This window comes from Lolium rigidum, chromosome 1 (genome assembly GCF_022539505.1).
Source record: "Lolium rigidum isolate FL_2022 chromosome 1, APGP_CSIRO_Lrig_0.1, whole genome shotgun sequence".
NCBI lineage: Eukaryota > Viridiplantae > Streptophyta > Magnoliopsida > Poales > Poaceae > Lolium > Lolium rigidum.
The window spans coordinates 304,926,789-304,947,682 of NC_061508.1; the positions used below are offsets into that span (position 1 = coordinate 304,926,789).

The following is a 20,894-nucleotide window of genomic DNA, read 5'->3' on the forward strand; positions in this document are numbered from 1 at the left end:
TATTCCTTTTCGAGGAACCACTCAGATTCGTTTCATTCAATAACCAAACACAAGAATAGGTTCTAGGCGCGGAATGATTTCGTTCCATTCCACTTGGTTCTGAACCGAAGACACCCTAGAACATTTTATATACCCAAGAGCACTACACAAGAACATGTTTAATAAGAAAAACATGCTTGAATAAATAAAAAATCTGCCTATATAATAATAAAAGTAGAAGAGAAATATAGTAAATGACAAAGTGTTTTTGACACCTTTATTGTTAATATAAAAGATAAAATATAGAATTTTCTATATGGAAGAAAAAATATAGAAGAAAAAGAAAAAAATTATATATACACGCAAAGCGTGATATAAGGACAAAAACATCTTAAAGTTCCCACTAAAGTAGAAATTCTGAGATAAATCAATTTATATATTTATCAATCCATGCACCCTAATCTGATAGACCGACATGATATGTAACTACATAAAATGATAGTTGTGCTAAAAAATAATAGTGAGTAGATCTTATGGGTAAATAATTTGTAGCAAATATATAGAATCACAGTTGTAACTAAATATGTCACAATCATAGATCGTTTTCAGTGTGCCTAAATCTACCACACCCGAAAACATGCTCATAATTGTAAGTAGATATTATCTTTGTGGTGCTTAATTATTGTTTATTGAAACTGAAAATATTATAAATATTTAATACAAGGGTTACTTTACTTGGATTCATATATCTACATAATCTTATTATTGTAATCATGTGGCATGAGTATCTATGAAAACTATTTCTTATTTCTCAAAAAATTAACATACAAGAAGACGATGCCCTCGCATTTGCGAGGGCCACTGTGCTAGTTTGCAGATAATAATAAAATGGTATCCAAGTACTAATCAATCCATAGGCATGTGTTCCATATTTAGTCGTACGTGCTCGCAATGAGAAACTTGCACAACATCTTTTGTCCTACCAGCCGGTGGCATCCGGGCCTCTAGGGAATCTACTGGAAATTAAGGTACTCCTTTTAATAGAGCACCGGAGCAAAGCATTAACACTCCGTGAACACATGTGATCCTCATATCACCGCCTTCCCCTCCGGTTGTCCCAATTTCTGTCACTTTGGGGCCTCGGGTTCCGGACAACAATACGTGTATACAACTTGCAGGTAAGATTATAAAGCAATGAATATCATCATGAATTGATAACATGTTCAGATCTGAGATCATGGCACTCGGGCCCTAGTGACAAGTATTAAGCATAACAAGTTGCAACAATATCATAAAAGTACCAATTACGGACACTAGGAACTATGCCCTAACAATCTTATGCTATTACATGACCAATCTCATCCAATCCCTACCATCCCCTTCAGCCTACAGCGGGGGAATTACTCACACATGGATGGGGTAAACATGGCTGGTCGATGGAGATGTGTCGGTGGTGATGATGGCGATGATCTCCTCCAATTCCCCGTCCCGGCGGAGTGCCAGAACGGAGTTTCTGGTCCCGAGACGGAGTTTCGCGACGGTGGCGGCGTACTGGATGGTTTCTGGCGATTTCTTCTAACCCCCGTGCGTTTTTAGGTCGAAGGCGTTAAGTAGTCCAGAGGAGGGCGTCGGGGGCCAGCCGAGGTGGCCACACAGTAGGGTGGCGCGCCCCCCTCCTGGGCCGCGCCGGCCTAGTGTATGGGGGCCTCGGGACTCCACTTGGCTTGCCCTTCTGGCTCCGTAATTCTTCTGGGAAAATAAGACCTTTTGCATAAATTCCGAGGATTTTCCTGAAAGTTGGATTTCTGCACAAAAACGAGACACCGTGAGCGGTTCACTGAAAACAGCGTTAGTCCGTGTTAGTTGTATCCAAAATACACAAATTAGAGGCAAAACAATAGCAAAAGTGTTCGGGAAAGTAGATACGTTTTGGACGTATCAATGCTACATGTTGTGTTTGTTGGGATCCGATGAATATTGAATACTATGTCAAGTTGATTATCAATCTATCATATATGTTGTTTATGTTCTTGCATGCTCTCCGTTGCTAGTAGAGGCTCTGGCCAAGTTGATACTTGTGACTCCAAGAGGGAGTATTTATGCTCGATAGTGGGTTCATGCCTCCATTGAATGCGGGACAGCGACAGGAAAGTTCTAAGGTTGTGGATGTACTTGTTGCCACTAGGGATAAAACATCGATGCTTTGTCTAAGGATATTTGTGTTGATTACATTACGCACCATACTTAATGCAATTGTCCGTTGTTTGCAACTTAATACTCGGAAGGGGTTCGGATGATAACCTCGAAGGTGGACTTTTTAGGCATAGATGCATGCTTGGATAGCGGTCTATGTACTTTGTCGTAATGCCCTGATTAAATCTCATAGTACTCATCATGATATATGTATGTGCATTGTTATGCCTTCTTTATTTGTCAATTGCCCAACTGTAATTTGTTCACCCAACATGCTATTTATCTTATGGGAGAGACACCACTAGTGAACTGTGGATCCCGGTCCATTCTTCACATCTGAAATACAATCTACTGCAATACTTGTTCTTTACTGTTCTTCGCAAGCAAACATCATCTTCCACACTATACATCTAATCATTTGTTTACAACAAGCCGGTGAGATTGACAACCTCACTATTACGTTGGGGCAAAGTACTTTGATTGTGTTGTGCAGGTTCCACGTTGGCGCCGGAATCCCTGGTGTTGCGCCGCACTACACTCCGTCACCAACGAACTTCACGTGATCCTTGACTCCTACTGGTTCGATAACCTTGGTTTCTTACTGAGGGAAAACTTGCTTCTGTACGCATCACACCTTCCTCTTGGGGTTCCCAACGGACGTGTGCTTCACGCGTATCACTGATAATTACACCCTCATAGGTGGCAATGTGGATCGATGCTTTCTAATGCATCGGCAAGTGAGCAAGGCATTTATTATGACGTTGTGGATTGGACTTGACGTTTACACTTGGTCTAACTACATAGATATGAAGATGGACATGTGATCTCGAGAACTTAAGCTTGAAGCTTACCGTCCCTTTGGTGATAATGAACATGCGTGCTTCTGAAGCTTTCCAATAGTGATGTATGGGGGAGAATTTATGAGTCTTCACAAAGAAACAATGATCAAGTGGGCATTCCAGCTTGAATGGAGCTTGAAGCATTGTTATCAAGATCAAAGGAATGCACAAGGAAAAGGTTTTCCTTTTACCGGTCTCAAGGTGATTGTTGGGAGACGGGTTATAGGATAGATAGCCGCACTAACAAGAGGGGCTTTTGGTTGGGTAACAAGATCGTATCCTTTTAGGGAGCTCAACCCTTTGCTAACTTTTCATACCTATATTCTTGTTTCTTCTTTGTGTTTCTCTGTGTGAGGTTCTGGAGCTTGTTGGTACCTTTTCAACAAGCCCAAGTTCATCGAAAACGGAATCCGTATGCATCTTCTATTGCGTTTTCGAGTTTGGACGTATTTACTATTTCTTGAAGTTGTGAGCATTTATCTCTTAAATCATGTAAAACCATTATATGAGTTTTTGGTTGGGGTATATTCGTCGTTATCTTTCCAACAAAATTAGTTCCATCTTAATCGTAGTTTCGGAACTTTTTTAAGTTTAGTTCTTTCGAGGAAACTGCAGTTTGAGGGGTTCTGACGATTTAGGCACAGGAACCAGTGGTGACGGCTCACCTCTCGAAAAGTTTCAGCGAGCCGAACGTTTTTTGGTTTGTGCCCAAAGGCTTAACATGACACTATTCTGGCGGGCCGGAATTTTTTGGCAAGGAAACCGGCGAGGCAACCAAGTTTCATCCTAGGTTGTGAAACTGGCAGGTGTTCCGACAGCCGGTTCTTGTGCCGGAACAAACCGGTGAGGGAACCGGCTCCGCCGATTTTATAGCCGGCTTGGGTCGTAGAAATTCCCTAAACGACTAGTTCCCCCCTTGGACTACAAATAGCCCTTCTTCCTCCTTAAGGAGGTAAGGTCAACCATTCCATTTGCTCTCTCTCTCTCTCATACTCCATTGCTGAACCTCAAAAACATGCTTCCTCTATATTCGCTACTATGATTGTTGCATCTTCTTGAGGGATTTGGAATAGGAGATCTAGATCTACAGTCTCTATCAATCAGTTCCTCCTCTGAGTGAGGGCAACTCTTGGGATCTAGATCTCGAAGTCATTTGTTGGTTTCCTCCTTTGTTCTTTATCTATAGTTCTTCCATAGCATTTGTTTCTTTGGTGGAATTTGAGTGTGAAGGATTTAAACACACTTGATGTTCTTGCTTTTGCATCCTTGCAAAAGTGTTGAGCTCTTCATTACGATTAGTTCGAGTGAGAGACCCTGAGATTTGTTACTCTTGGAGAGTGATCTCCTAGTTGGCTTGGCAGTTGATGCTACGGTGACCTCTTTGTGGTATATTGTGGAGAACCCATGGCTTCTCCTTCGTGGAGTTTGTGAAGTGGCTGTGGAGATTGCCGTCTCCGGAGTGGATGAAATGCTAACCTTAATGGAAAGGCCTTTTTCCTTCATGGAATTGGTTTGAAGAAGAAGGTGATCCTTCATGGCGTTGGAGAGACCTTCTTGGTAGCCCGCATCTCTCCAATATGACGTACCTCACTTCGTGTGAGGGAAAACAGGAATACATTTTCATCTCCGCGTGTCTCGGTTATCTCTATACCTGAGTTTACTTTCCTCGTGATAACCATCGTGCTTGAAGTACATATATATTGTGCCTACCTTACCTATATTGAGTTGTTATTGCACTTAGTTGAGCCTAGCATATTTAGGTTATGCTTCTAAAATAAAAGTTAGTTTAGTTCCGCGTTCTTACAAGCCAAATCGGCAATAGTTTTTAAAACGCATATTTTGTGCTTATAAACACCTCTAGGCGATATCTTGTTATTTCAACTTGATTGATGATCCTTACTTGCTAAGTATGAAATCTATGCTGAGGCATATGTGGAGCGACACACTCGACAGGGACTACAACATGTCCTGAACCGAATTCGACAACAAAATTGCTGAAGAAAGAGAGAGCCAGCCACTGGGTGCCGCCTCAGTCCTTAGGGTTGAGTGTCAACGCATTTTGGCGGTCATGGACCATTATATTATGCCTTATGTACACCATGTAGCTGAGCTGAGCAGTAGTTTTTTTTAATTAAATTTGCTTATGTATAAGTACCAAAATGTTATGTATTTTTCTACTGAAGTATATGCATTATAGTCCTATTATTTCTTCTTGTCTGTAATAATTGATGTTGGAGGGGGTAGGGGTCCGCATGTGATTAGTATGTTTTACTGTCATATTATGAAAATTGAGAGTGTGAGCCTCAAAGACGACCCAATTTCCCACTTTGGGGCATTCGAGCAACCAAGGCTAAATTCAATGGCCCATAAAACAAACCCTATACTCACTCTTATTTCCAGTATAATATAGGAGCACACTTGCTCCACAGCCAAAATAGCTACGCTGCATGCCACACTCCCTTCTCAACTATGAACCCTAGATCTCACTTTCTCTCTCTAGTATAAACCCTAGATCCGAGGGTCCACACTCCAACTCCCCACTACAAATATGTTCAACCATTTCTCTAGCGGTTTTGTTGCCCTACATGCTCGCTGGTAAATGTTTGCTATCCCTTTTGCAGTTCGCAGTTTGTTTCATCTTGGTTCTTCATTCTATTTTCCAGTCACGCTTCTCTTCCTTTCAGATTCAACATGAAGATGGCGGGCAGAACCAACTCACGGAGAATAAAATGCTGGTTGGCGGCGAGGTCATGGCCGTAAGTTGGCCAGAGAATGATGGTAGAAACCGCCTCGCAGAGGACACCAAGCATGTCATCTGGGAGGTATTTTAGATTTTAGATTATGAAGAAAGCACATGAAGATAAATCAAAGGAAAACACCTTCTGCAACAAATCAACAAACAACTCACATTGGCCAATATATTGTGTGTCTATGCATCATTGTATTACTTTACCACCCTGGACGCCAAAGAGGGGCTGGGTTGGAGGAGGCAGAGCCACAATCACCAACCAGATCACCCAAAACATAGACCACCATGAATCATGCATGCCTCAAGTAAAATACCAGCAACACCAATCACAACCTAGTAGGTAACAACCAAGCTAGCATATCAACATCAGCACACCAGCAATCAAACAATCATGCAACTAGCGAATCGCGCATGGTTGAACGCAACAAGAAACCATGATGAGAGCAGAACTTCAGATTTGGGAAGGTGATATGTTCAATTTGCATCACTATTCTATATCATAATTTACTGTTATTCATTGATATATTTCATATTTAAAGGTGATACTTATGTTATTCCATCTATTTTTGCATGTTTGATGATTATTGGAGAATTAACCGCCAGAGCCTGGAATCTGCTGGAAAAAGGACCGTCAAGGCACCATATTTGTGAAGACCAACAATTCCCAACAAATATACAGAAAATCCTATTTTCCAGCTGACGGAGAAAGTTAGAAGGGGAGGCTGAGATGGGCCCTGAGGGGGCCAGACCACCCCTAGGCGCGGACCAGCCCCAGGCCGCGCCTAGGCATGGTCTGGGCAGCCTGGCCCACTTCTAACGATGCCCCATCGCGTATTTCAACCCCTCGGGAAACCTAAGATCGGGGGAGCGACCAGAGAAATATTCCGCCGCCGCTACAGGGCGGAGAACCAGAGAGAGAGAGAAAAGCTCTCCGGTAGGCAAAATTCTGCCGAGGAAATTCCTTCCCGGAGAGGGGAGATCGTCGCCATCGTCACCGCCATCGAGCTGGACTTCATCCGGATCATCATCACCATCATCTCCACGACCAGCACCATCATCACCGCCGTCTCCACGTCGTCCCGCTGTAACATCTTTGGTTTGATACTTGTCTAGTTCATAGGGGAAACTTTTCCGGTGTTGATTACTCTTTGTAGTTGATGCTACTGAGTGAAACCATTGAATTAAGGTTTATGTCTAGATTGTTATTCATCATTATATCACCTCTGATTATGATCCATATGACGTCTCGTGAGTACTTCGTTTAGTTCTTGAGGACATGGAAGAAGTCATGCTATTAGTAGTGGAACTATGTTGAGTAATATGCAATGATTTGATATTTAAGTTGTGGTGCTATTCTTCTAGTGGTGTCATGTGAACGTCGACTACATGATAATTCACCTTTATGGGCCTAGGGGAATGCATCGTGTATTTGGCTACTAATTGTGGGGTTGCGGGAGCGACAGAAATCCAAACCCCCGTTAGAAACCGGTGCACGAGGGAGTGTAGGATCTCAGAGTTTAAGACTGTGGTTAGATTTATCTTAATTACTTTCTTGTAGTTGCGGATGCTTGCAAGAGGTATAATCACAAATATGTATTAGTCCAAGTATGGGGTAGTGCATTAGCATAGATTCACCCACACAACACTTACCAAACTATTGAAGATTATTCAGCTATGTGAAGCGAAATCACTTGACGTAATTCCCGTGTGTCCTCAGGAATGTTTGTTCATCATAAATAAAACAACCGGCTTGTCCTTTGCTATAAAAAGGATTGGGCCACTCGCTTTAATTATCAGTACTGCATTTTATTTACTCGTACTTTATTTATCTGCAATACCAAATACCCCTGCAACCCATTTGCTAGTGTTTACAGTGAATCCTCGATCAAAACTGCTCGTCAACACCTTCTGCTCCTCGTTGGGTTCAATACTCTTATTTGAGAGAGAGAGAATCTGATGGTTTTCTTTGAATAACATGATGTTGCGATGTTGCTCGCTTCCTCGGTGAAAACAAAGAGGCGGAGTAGGGAATGAAGTCCAGCACATCACATTGGAGACATGCAGGACGGAGCTCCATTTACGCCTCCACCCACCGACAACACGACTATTTTGGATATACTTCAAGGGTATACCAACGACGTAGACTAATTACGACAAGCCTAGGTGGCCCAGAGATGGTGGATGGTCCTATGGCCCAAACGGGTAGCCTAGTTGCTGATTGACCAAGATGGGAAGCCCAGGATCAGAAGCTCTAGTCGGATCCTTCATCTGCATAATTGGACGGATCCGTAGCGATAGGTTAGGCGGACACTTAACCGTACGACGATGCGTACCAATTTAGGTTAGTGCTAGTAGAGTCCGACTTGGATTACTCCTTGTAACCCTAGATCTTGGCGCCTTTAGGAAGAACCAATCCTCTCATTGTAATCGCGCACTTGTTGCCCTTATAGTGAACTATTGCAACATGCAGGGTTTCGCCACCATTGCGAGACCTGCAGCTGGGTAACTTGCGTGTCACCATCTTGGTAGCTCCCTGCCTTATGCCCACCTCTCTCTCTACACGCCCCTCCATAACGTACTTGTCATTCACACAACGAAAAGACACCAGGTGTTAGTGTGAGAGGTGGGTTGTGATACTTTTGCGAGCCACAAACAACTCCTCTCGGCGACGGTAGGCCACTCCACAAGACTTTTCTCAGAGCAAACTAACATATGACACATATTAGTCCTCCTTTACAGGATTTTTGTCAAAAAGTTTGTAGGCATACATCACACAAAATCTCCACAACATAAATGAGGTTATGGAAATTGTGAGAGCGAGGAGAGAACTTGCAGTTTCACATCCGTCTCTACAATAGTGGCAACCTTACTTTGGTGTTGGCAGGCAGTGGAGGTCGGGAGCTCAGATGGCTACTCCCAGCGTTGAACCGCCCCGGTTACATGATAGTTGTTGGTCGGAACGACAACGAGGAGGAGCATCCTAGCCACGAAATCACATACCGCCGCAAAATCTCGTAGACTGCCACAAAATCACATACCGCCACCAATTATATCTTTAGATTCAGCTTCTATAACAGTTGTGGGGTTTCTCGTTCCTTTTCTTTTCCGAAACAATTTATGCATCCGAGACATGACTTGATGAGTAGTATGAAATATAACATTTTTTTGAGTCGAGAGGAAGTAAGTTCGATTGTGTAAAGGTCATCGAATCGTACAAGTCGGTGTAATTACCCCTTATACCTCTTCACATATCATCGGCACGTTATTTACTAGTACAGTAGTGTGAGCAATTCGTAGAGCTCATCTTGGGTACAAGTGTATCCGTAGTTAAATCATAGTTATATCTGCGTGTGTATAGCAGACAATAAATCCTGTATTTCAAATCATATATTCTCGATCCAATGGCGGATCAGATGAGGCTTCAGCTCCGCTGCAGGGTTCCCGCGGCGCCGGCCTTCTCCCAGACGGCGTAGTCTTTGCCGTGGGCGGAGTTGACGAACCCGGCAGGGATGACGGCCCCGACGTCGTACCTGGAACCGATCTTCACCACCACCTTGCCGTCGATCTCGGCCACGTAGGCGTCGCCCTCGTGCATGAGGATCTTGAGCTCGCTCGTCGCCGTGATGCCGTGGCGCTTCCTCACCGCCACAAGCGCCGCGATCTCCTCCTTGAATCCCCAGTCAAAGAAATGGTCGTAGAACTGCACGCAAATCATTGACAGAAACCATTATAACTTACCTGAAGAAATGATACTATATGAGTATGACTGAGCAAGAGAGGTTTGGTGGCTTACGATGCATGGAGTGCCCGGGTGGGTGAGGATGTAGGCGTAGCCCTGCATGACCTTGTCGGAGGGGAAGGGCCACATGGCCTGTGTGGAGCCGGTGTCGTGGTTGTCGACGAAGGTGACGGCCTTGGCCGGCCACCACCCCATGACGCCGGGGGCCTTCCCCTGCGGGTCGATCAGCCGCCACAGCTCCCCTTCCACGGCAGCGTTCAGGATCCCCTTGGTCGTAAAATCGAACACCATGCCGGCCGACGCGGCCCCGCCCACGCCGTCCACCCAGTTCACCAAGTTCTGCCGGTGCGCGTCCTGGTCGTAGTTCGGCTTCCCGTCCCCGCCCGTCGGCATGGTGTCCCACACCTCGGCCACGGCCAGGTCCGGCGACGTGCCGTCGATGTACACCTTGGCCATCGCTGCGGAGTAGCCCCTGGCGAAGTCGAGCCGCCACGCGTCGAATCCCAGATCGCTCTTGAGCCAGAGGAGCCACTCCTTGAGCTCGCGCTGGACGCGGTCGTTGAGGTGGTCGATGTCGGGCGCGGCCGCGAAGTCGGCGCCGGTGTCGAGGTTGGCGGTGCCGTCGGAGTAGACCCTATCGTCGCGGCAGATCATGTGCGGGCCCCAGTCCAGGCGGCTGTCGGAGGTGCCGCCCTCGAAGATGCAGTAGATGCCGCGGCTGTCCTTGTAGTCGGCGCACCGGTGGTTGATGACAATGTCGGCGATCGCATGCACGCCCTTGCCGTGGAGCGCGGCAATGAGGGACTTGAGCTCCGCCGCGTTGCCGTACTTGGACGCGTCGATGTCGTAGAGCCGACCAGGCATGTAACCTGCAGTTGAACCAAGTCGATCACTTATTTAACCGTATTGTACTTTTCATTCTTTGATCACTGCTATAATTTCATCGTAAAATGGAGAAAAAAATACTGCTCGTAGCTGCCAAAACATCGTATCCAACGAATTGTTTATAGTTAGGTAAACGACCAGGGCAAATCATACTGCACGTCGCCATCGAAGTTAGCCTGTTCTGCACTCCACGCTTCTATTCCTTCCCCATTTTTTTCTGTTTGCTTCTGATGTTCAGACACGAATTAATTTGGAGGAAGAGGGAGGAACGGGAGGAAACCTTCATTGGAGACTGAGTGCGACGGCGGCGGCAGCCAGACGTGGGTGACCCCGGCGGCGGCGATGTCGTCGACCTTCCCCATCATCATGTTGTACCACCCGCCGCTCTGCTTCCACGACTGCCAGTTGAACCCCTGCAGCAAGACAGATTGTCACGGTTAATCAAGCTCTTGAGCTCAGATTCTCATCCCCACAGAACCAAAACACACAGATCAAATCGAAATGCGTACCTGAAATAGAACCTGGTGGTCACCGGATGCCAACCCAGCAAGAAGCAGTAGCAGCAGGGAGAAGCAGCACAGGTTGCCGTTCTTCCCCATCGTGCTAGCTAGTATCGATCTCCCAGTATAGAACACGCTTCTTCTTCTTCTTCTCCGGGTGAATGATTGGAAGAGATGACTGGCTGATGGTTACAAGTGTATTACGTGCTTCGTATTTATAGCCAGTGGATGCCATGGCAGTATTTAACACGAGCTACGTGCCTACGTACGGTGGGGTGTTGCTTGGAGGCAATGCATGGATACCGGACTCTGTTATGAAAAGGAGGGGGCGATTGATGATGGTCAATTCAATCTCAGACTCCATGGAAAGTGGAAGCCAAGTTGGGATGGAAACGCATTTCCCTTTTGGGGGCAGCCGATTTTCAAGATCTGTCTGCAGGGATTCGTCTTGATGCAGAGACTGTAGCTAGCTTGGCATAACCATGGGAACGAACAGATCAAGACGATGATGTTTCTTTAGTCCTTCCTTACTGAAGAATGAACGGTGGGGAACGGAGCCGTAAGAAACCACTGCACTAGAGAATGATTTTCAGATATCTTCCACAGTTTTGGTGTCTAACGGACGACGCATCGGAGCTAGCCATGCTGTCAGTGTTGCGTGGCAGCGAGAGCAAATGTGAGAGTGATAGCTCCTGTCCCCGGTACAAATCTGCCGAACGAGTAACAATTGTCGTTGGGCTTTATTAAGTTAAAGCGGGGCTGGTCTCGAGCCTTTCGTCTAAATGTAACAATTGTTTTAGTCTGCACTAGCGTTGTCAGCTAACACGTACGAGAGGTTGTTCACATCTGTGTGGTGCTATTGGAGAATCAGATGTACCACGTCCAAGAATGTTACATATGCACATCAATCGCTGCAAATTATTACTGCTGCTATTATGTGTTCTTGAATTCAGACTACGGTCTATGGTGTGCCTTCCGAGAGATTGGTACCAAGACGGCAAGGCACTGGCCAAGTGGAGCTCGAAATCCACATATCCATGTTGCCGGTACTTGCAGTTGGGCTGATGAGATTGATCAACCTTGGCGACTCAACGAGGCAGTGCCAAAAAAGCATATGTTGTTGGCCCGAGAAAACATTGATGATGTAGACAGGGAAGTGGAGAAAGCATGAGAACGGGCAGATATGCATTTTGGTTCATAGGTGCAGATGCAACAATTGCTTAAAAATCATATTTTAAAATGACAAAAAAAATACAATTCTAGGTGTACGTCCAAACAATCGGTATCCGCACACGAAATCTCGCTAAAAAATAACATTTTATCTGACTTGTGTAAAAAAGGACAATTTCCAGTGCTTCAAAATAGCTTCTCAAAAGATTTTTTTTTTGTCTTTTTACACAGTGCACAAAAATTGTCTTTTTCCCACAAAATTTTATGTGTGAACATTGCATGTCTGGATGTACATCCAAAAAAAAATCAGATATTATTCAAATTTTGATGAACATTTGGAATGCATTTTTTTAATAAAAGTTGCATTTGGACCTATGAGTCAAATCACCAGGTCCGATATATGGATATCTTTGGATTGGATGACCCGGCTACGAAGTACCTGCTCCGCTTCCGAAAAGAAGGCGGACAAGTTTTTGAAACTCAAACTTGACCAAAAAGAAAACTACATGGACCATCGATCCTTCTATGTAATTAAGCTATATATTTTGAATCAATTATGAATATTGTTTTCATATTAGAATTGTATGCAAATTTTTACTTCCTTTTGATGTAGCAAGACATTTTGAACGAAGTTACATTGTTTTGCATTTGAAATGTATATAATTTCTATGTATTTGAACACAACCGTGTTCTCTATAGAAGGTAACCACTACATTGCACATCGCACACATTTTTGTCACCACACAATCATGTGCCATGTTCTACAGAAGGTAAGCAGAAACACTACATTGTACATCGAACAAGGTTCGTCATCGAATAATCGTGTGGGGTACTTTAACTATCTGAGATTCGATCTTCAGTATCAACTATACCTAGTTCAATATCGTTACCGATAAGTACTCTTTACTCGTTCTGTAATATGATATCACTTGTGACCTAGTCACATGGTTGCGATCAAATTGGATGTTATCTCAGGGAGAGGGCCTAAAGTATATCTCTTCGTAATTTGGATGGACAAATCCCATTTTTGAATCAAGAACCTCAACTATCAGCTTCAGAATATCCAATGCAACTTTTATAATCACCCAGTTATGGTGTGAAGTTCGATGTCATCAAAGTGTCCCTCGGGTGTTAGTGATTAAAACAATATCATGGTCTAAGGATTAGGTTACTATGCATTTGAAGGCTACATCAAAATGAACTTAATGACTTGATCTTATTGCTGTGCTTACTATGGGTGTATGTCCATCATATCATTCTCCTACTAACATGATCCTATCATTAACGACATCTAATGTTCATGACCAGAAAACCTTGATCATCGGTTAATCAATAAGCTAATTAAACGAGAGACTTACTAGGGACTCTAGTTTGTTTGCAAAACACACATGACTAATGTTTCCAGTTAATACAATTATAGCATGAAATATAAATATTTATCATAAACCCAAAGATGTAATACTAACCACTTTATTATTGCCTCTCTGGCACATCTCCAACAGTCTCCCACTTGCACTAGAGTAAATAATCTAGATTATGTCGTGATGAACCCAACACCCATGGCTTTCTGGTGTTGTTCATGTTTTTCTCTTGAGAGAGATTTAGTCAATGGATCCGTCACATTCAGATCTGTGTGCACATTGAAAATATTTACACCCCCTTCTTGGACATACCCACGAATAGAAATAAAGTGGTGTGGAATATGCTTCACATTCTTGTGCGACCTTGGCTCCTTGGAATTGGTTATGGCACCAGTTTTGTCACAGTAGATGGCCAACAGGTCCAATGCGTTAGGAACCACACCAAGTTCAGTAATGAAATCCTTCATCCAAACCGCTTTCTTTGCAGCTTCTGAAGCAGCCATGTATTCTGATTCAGTTGAAGATTTCACCGCAACACTCTACTTGGAACTCTTCCAGCTCACTGCTACACAATTTAATATAAATATGTATCTAGATTGTGAATTGGAGTCATCCGGATCAATGTCAAAGCTAGCATCGTCGTAACAATTTATGACAAGCTCCTCTTCACCTCCATAAGAGAGAAACATATCCTTAGTACTTTTTCAAGTACTTCAAGATACTCTTGACCGTTGTCAAGTGTTCCATTCCAGGATCACTTTGATATTTGTTGGTCAAATAACATCATGTGCTATATCCGGTCTCGTACACAGCATGGCATACATGATAGAGCCTATGGCCGAGGCATAGAGGATGTTGTTCACCCTTTCTATTTCTTCCACCGTAGAAGGACCTTGATTTTTAATCAAAGTATTACCTGGAAATATGGTCGAGAACCATTTCTTACTTTCGTCCATTCTGAACTTCTTCAGAACTTTGTCAAGGTTTGTACTCTATGAAAGCCCTATTAAGTGTCTTGATCTACCTCTATAAATCTTGATGCCAAATATATATGTTGCTTCACCAAGATACTTCATTAAAAAAACTATTTTCAAATAGCCTTTGACGCTTTCAAGAAGTTTTATTTCATTTCCAATCAACAATATGTTATCCACATATAGTATTACAAACTCTAAAGAGATCCCACTCACTTTCTTGTAAATAAAATCTTCTCCATAAGTTTGTATAAAACCAATTTTGTTGATCACCTCATCAAAACGTTGATTCCAACTTTTGGATGCTTCCTTCAGCCCATAAGTGGAGTGTTGAAGTTTGCATACCTTATCAGCATCCTTAGGATCGATAAAACCCTTTGGTTGTACCATATACGACTCTTCCTCAATGTTACCATTAAGGAACGTTACGTTATTTTGACATCCATCTGGAAAATCTCATAATCAAAAAATGCAACAATTGCTAACAAATCCTCACAAACTTTAGCTTCTCTACAATGGAGAAAGTCTCATCGTAGTCAACTCCTTGAATCTGTCGAAACTATTTCGCGACAAGTTGAGCTTTATAAACGGTCACATTTCCATCATCGTATGTTTTATTCTTGAAGATCCATTTGTTCTCAACAGTCTTGCGGCCATTAGGTAAGTCCACCAAAGTCCATATTTGGTTTTCGTACATGGATTTACGGATTTCATGGCCTCTTGCCATTTGTTAGAATCCGGTCTTGTCATCGCTTCATCATACGTCGCGGGGTTGTCAGTGTAGTCCACCAACATAACATTCATGATAGGGTCATACAAATCAAGAGCAGTACGAGTCATTGTCAACATGCGAGGATCGGTAGCAACTTTGTTTGAAGTTTCATGATCATTTCATTAGCTTCCTCTCTTGTTGGTGAAGGAGGCAGTGGAATATCTTCCGTCGTTGCACTACTCGCAAATTCGAGAGAAAGTTCAATAACATTGTCGAGTTCTACCTTCTTCCCACTCACTTCTTTCGAGAGAAACTCCTTCTCCTGAAAGAATCCGTTCTGATCTTGGCTTCGCGGTTCTATGGTAGAAGGTGTACCCAATAGTATCTTTAAGTTATCCTATAAAGACACATTTATGCGCTTTGGATTCGAGCTTATCAAGTTGTTGCATTTCATATAAGCCTCGCAGCCCCAAACTTTAAGGAACGGCAACTTAGATTTCTTTCCAAACCATAATTCATACGGTGTCGTTTTAACGGATTTAGATGGTGCCCTATTTAATGAATGCGAGTGTCTCTAATGCATAACCCCAAAACATTAATGCCAATTTTTTAAGTGACATCATAGATTGAACCATATCCAATAAAATACGATTACGTTGTGGTCTTCTAGGCGGCGACAATTGTGAAATAATTCCACATTTCTTCAAATGCATGCTAAGCTCATAACTCATATATTCACCTCCACGATTAGAACGCAGAAACTTAATATTCTTGTTACGTTGATTTTCTACTTCACTTTGAAATTCCTTAAACTTCTTGAATGTTTTGGATTTATGTTTCATTAAGTAAATATACCCATATATACTCAAATCATCTGTGAAATTCAGAAAGTAACGATACCCACCGTGCATTGCTACATTCATTGGACAACCTACATTGGTATATATTATTTGCAATAAGTCAATACCTCACTCCATTATGTTAGAGAATTGAGTCCTAGTCATTTTCCCATAAGGCATAGTTCACATCTTTGAAATGATTCAAAGTCAAGTGATCCAAGAAATCCATTAGAATGAAACTTCTTCACGCGTTTCACGCCAATGTGACCAAGATGATAGTACCACGAATATGTAGAAATGTCAACATTCATTTTTATTCATTTAGCATCTATATATGTTATGAACATGTATATCACTACTATTGAGATTCAATAAGAATAAAACATACATCTTAGGTGTACAACCATAAAATATATTAGACATATAAATGAAATAACCATTATTCTCAGACTTGAATGAATAACCATCTTGCAATAAAAAAGATCCAGAAAAAATATTCACGGCTCAATGGAGGCACCAAATATCAATTATTTAGATTTAAAACTAATACCGAGGGTTGCCTGAGAGGCAGCATGCTGACGACGATCACATCGACCTTGGATCCATTTCCAACATGCATCGTCACCTCGTCTCTTGCCATTCTTCGTTTATTGCACGGTTCTTGTTCCGAGTTACAAATATGAGCAACCAAACCAGTATGAAATTCTAAGAAACTGCTACGATTACTAGTAAGGTACACATCAATAACATATCAAATATACATTTCTTCTTGATGTTACCAGCCTTCAGATCCGCCAACTATTTAGGGTAGTTACGCTTCTATTGTACATTTACCTAGGAGTAGAAGAATTAAGTATCAGTTTTAGGACCGGCCTTGGGCTTCTTTGCAGGCGCGTCAACTTTCTTGCCGCCCTTGTTCTTAGACGTGCTCTTCTTCTTGAAACTAGTGGTCTTGTTTACCATCAATACTTGGTGCTCTTTTCTTGATTTATATTTAACCAGTTTTGAGCATGGAGAAGAGCTCAGGCAGCATCTTAGTCATGCACTGCATGTTGTAGTTCATCACGAAGTTATTGTAACTTGGTGGTAGTGATTGGAGAACGTAATTAATCCCCAGTTCGTTAGGAATCGTTATTCCCAAATCATGGATTTTCTTCACGTGCCTAGACATCTTGAGCATGTGCTCACTAACGGAGCTATTCTCTTCCATCTTGCAGGTAAATAACTTCTCAGAAGCGTCATAGGTTTTGACAGTCGCATGAGGCTCAAATATCACTTTGAGCTCCTTAATGATTTGGGAAGGGTCGTGGTTTTCAAACCTCTTTTGAAGCTCTGATTCTAAATTGTACAAAATGCACAATTAACTACATTTTTGTCCTCTTTCCGAGAGTGATAAACATTTTTAACGTCCTCGGGAGATTCCTCTGCAAAGGAACGCCAAACTACATTGTCGTCCTCTCTCCGAGAGCGATAAAAAAAATTAACGTCCTCGGGAGATTCCTCTGCAAGGGGTTCACCCAGTGGTGCATCGAGCACATAGGTCTTTTGACCAACATTGAGGACAGTCCTTAGATTGCGGAACCAGTCTGTAAAGTTGCTTCCATTGTTTTTCAACTTTTCTTTCTCTAGGAATGCATTAAAGTTGATTGCATGTGGCGCCATGATCTACAACATATTTGTAAGGACATATAGGCTAAGTTCATGATAAATTAATTTTAAATTTTAATTCTAAATTAATAGGTGAACTCCCACTAAAAAAATATCCCTCATGATGCCTTAGTGATTACATGAATCAAATCCACTATACCAAATCTGATCTTCACGAGTGAAGATGTAGTTTCAAACGCAAACAGAAAAGTGTTCATCATATCATTCATATGACCCATGCTTTACTTTTCGGTTTTCCTTATTCCGAGGCCATGTCTGTACATGCTAGTCCCAAAAAGTTAAATCCACGTATTGCATGCACACGTAGAATCTGGCTTGCACCTATTGCATGCGCACGTAGAATCTACCACACCCGACCATCACGTGATGCTTCGAAATGACGAGCCTTTGCAAAGCTATATACTTAAGGAAGAACACATTAATTCCTGATATTAAGTGAGAGGGTCTGTGGCACGGCAGCTCTCCCGTACCAATGGTCGTTAAATTTAATATAAATCTGCAAAACTTAATTTTCCTTAGCAAAATCTTGACACGCCTTTAAACTGCGAAAATGAGAGTAAAAATGGAGAGAGATTTACCTACTATTCTCCTAGCTGCATAGGATATTTGAACACTCTTTATTAGCACACAAAATAGAACGAAAATGAAACAAAGAAACTAAGACGAACATAAAAAACTTTTATTTCACATGGGTTGTCTCCCATGAAATACTTATAGCTAAGGTCAATTAGCTTGACCCAGATGGTGATCATTTTAGTTTGAAAGTGAACCACCCACTCGAAAGTATTTATCTTTCAAAGTAATGGCCCCATCTTCATTAGTTTGAGCCTTCTTCTTTGTAAGAAAGTGAACTACAAATGGTTCTCTAGAAGGTAATCCTATTCTCAAATTCCCTTCATGCAAGTTAACCAAGTCTTTAATTGTTCTTAAAAATGTCCTACCAAAAATTTTAGGCGCTATAGGATCTTCAGGCATATTGATACGTCCAAAACGTATCTACTTTCCCGAACACTTTTGCTATTGTTTTGCCTCTAATTTGTGTATTTTGGATACAACTAACACGGACTAACGCTATTTTCAGCAGAATTGCTCTGGTGTCTCGTTTTTGTGCAGAAATTCAACTTTCAGGAAAATCCTCGGAATTTATGTCGAAGGGCTTATTTTTCCAGAAGAATCACGGAGCCAGAAGGGCAGGCCTGGGGGAGGCCCAGGCCCCCCAGACACTAGGCCGGCGCGGCCTAGCGTGTGGCCCCCTCGGCCAGCCTCTGACGCCCCCCTCTGGACTACTTAAGGGTTTCGATCTAAAAACGCGAGACGGGAAGTCGAAGTCGCCAAAAACCATCCAGTACGCCACCACCGTCGCGAAACTCCGCCTCGGGACCAGAAACTCCATTCTGGGACTCCGCCGGGACGGGGAATTGGAGGGGATCATCGCCGCCATCACCACCGACGCCTCTCCATCGACCAGCCATGTTTCCCCCATCCATGTGTGAGTAATTCCCCCGCTGTAGGCTGAAGGGGATGGTAGGGATTGGATGAGATTGATCATGTAATAGTCATAAGATTGTTAGGGCATGGTGCCTAGTATCCGTAGATGGTACTTTTATGATATTGTTGCAACTTGTTATGCTTAATGCTTGTCACTAGGGCCCGAGTGCCATGATCTCAGATCTGAACATGTTATTGTTTCATCATGATATGCGTTGTTTTATGATCTTACCTGCAAGTTGTATACACACGTGATGACCCACAAGTATAGGGGATCGCAACAGTCTTCGAGGAAAGTATTACCCAATTTATTGATTCGACACAAGGGGAGACAAAGAATACTTGTAAGCCTTAACAGCGGAGTTGTCAATTCAGCTGCACACTGGAAACAGACTTGCTCGCAAGAGTTTATCGAGTAGTAACGAGTTTTATAGCGATAACGGTAGCGAGATAACGCAGCAGCAGAGTAACAAAGACAGCGGTAGTGATTATAGTAAACAGCAGGATTAAAATATCGTAGGCACGGGGACGGATTTAACGGGCGTTGCATGGATGAGAGAAACTCATGTAACAATCAAAGCATGGGCATTTGCGAGATAATAATAAAACGGTATCCAAGTACTAATCAATCAATAGGCATGTGTTCCATATTTAGTCGTACGTGCTCGCAATGAGAAACTTGCACAACATCTTTTGTCCTACCAGCCGGTGGCAGCCGGGCCTCTAGGGAAACTACTGGATATTAAGGTACTCCTTTTAATAGAGTACGGGAGCAAAGCATTAACACTCCGTGAACACATGTGATCCTCACATCGCTACCATCCCCTCCGGTTGTCCCGATTTCTGTCACTTCGGGGCCATTGGTTCCGGACAGCGATGTGTGTATACAACTTGCAGGTAAGATCATAAACAACGAATATCTTCATGAATCAATAACATGTTCAGATCTGAGATCATGGCACTCGGGCCTAGTGACAAGCATTAAGCATAACAAGTTGCAACAATATCATAAAAGTGACATCTACGGATACTAGGCACTATGCCCTAACAATCTTATGACTATTACATGACCAATCTCATCCAATCCCTACCATCCCCTTCAGCCTACAGCGGGGAATTACTCACACATGGATGGGGGAAACATGGCTGGTCGATGGAGAGGCGTTGGCGGTGATGGCGGTGAAGATCTCCTCCAATTCCCCGTCCCGGGGAGTGCCGAACGGAGACTTCGGCTCCCGAGACGGAGTTTCGCGATGTGGCGGCTCTACGGAGGGTTTCACGCGACTTCGACTTCTCTCCGTGCGTTTTTAGGTCGAGGCCGATAAGTAGTCCGAAGGGGGCGTCGGAGGCCGACCGAGGGGCCACACGATAGGGCCGCGCGGGCCCCCTAGGCCGCGCCGCCTTATGGTGTGGGGCCCTCGGGCCTCCACCTTACTTGTCCTCCCGGCTCCGTCGATATTCTGGGAAAATAGGGCCTTCGCATAAATTCCGAGGATTTTCCCGAAAGTTGGATTTACTGCACAAAAACGAGACACCGGAGCGGTTACTGCTGAAAACAGCGTTAGTCCGTGTTAGTTGTATCCAAAATACACAAATTAGAGGCAAAACAATAGCAAAAGTGTTCGGGAAAGTAGATACGTTTTGGACGTATCAACTCCCCCCAAGCTTAGCTTATTGCTTGTCCTCAAGCAATTCAGTTAACAACTCAGCGATAAAAGAACTTTCACGAACACATTTGTTCATATGATGTATATATTCTCATGCTATGGCTAATACTCAAGCAGTTCATAATGAGACA

The 20,894-nt window shown here is 43.1% G+C and overlaps 1 protein-coding gene across 1 annotated transcript; it reads right to left on the reverse strand.

Annotated features, from left to right (window-relative positions):
• Window positions 1-8,965: 8,965 nt before the first annotated feature.
• Window positions 8,966-11,393, reverse strand: LOC124697092 (alpha-amylase type A isozyme). Its single transcript, XM_047229729.1, has 4 exons — window positions 10,894-11,393; window positions 10,665-10,797; window positions 9,554-10,368; window positions 8,966-9,460 (listed from the first exon to the last, which is right to left on the reverse strand). The coding sequence occupies exons 1-4, from the start codon at window positions 10,981-10,983 to the stop codon at window positions 9,182-9,184; spliced, it is 1,317 nt and encodes a 438-aa protein (XP_047085685.1). The 5' UTR covers window positions 10,984-11,393; the 3' UTR covers window positions 8,966-9,181.
• Window positions 11,394-20,894: the final 9,501 nt, after the last annotated feature.

Excerpts from the sequence above, each read along its gene's own strand:
- LOC124697092 (XM_047229729.1), bottom strand. The coding sequence starts at position 10,983 with ATGGGGAAGAACGGCAACCTGTGCTGCTTCTCCCTGCTGCTACTGCTT. Across the intron at positions 10,798-10,893 it reads ACCACCAGGTTCTATTTCAG|GGGTTCAACTGGCAGTCGTG; the intron begins GTACGCATTTCG and ends GTCTTGCTGCAG. Across the intron at positions 10,369-10,664 it reads GCACTCAGTCTCCAATGAAG|GTTACATGCCTGGTCGGCTC; the intron begins GTTTCCTCCCGT and ends GTTCAACTGCAG.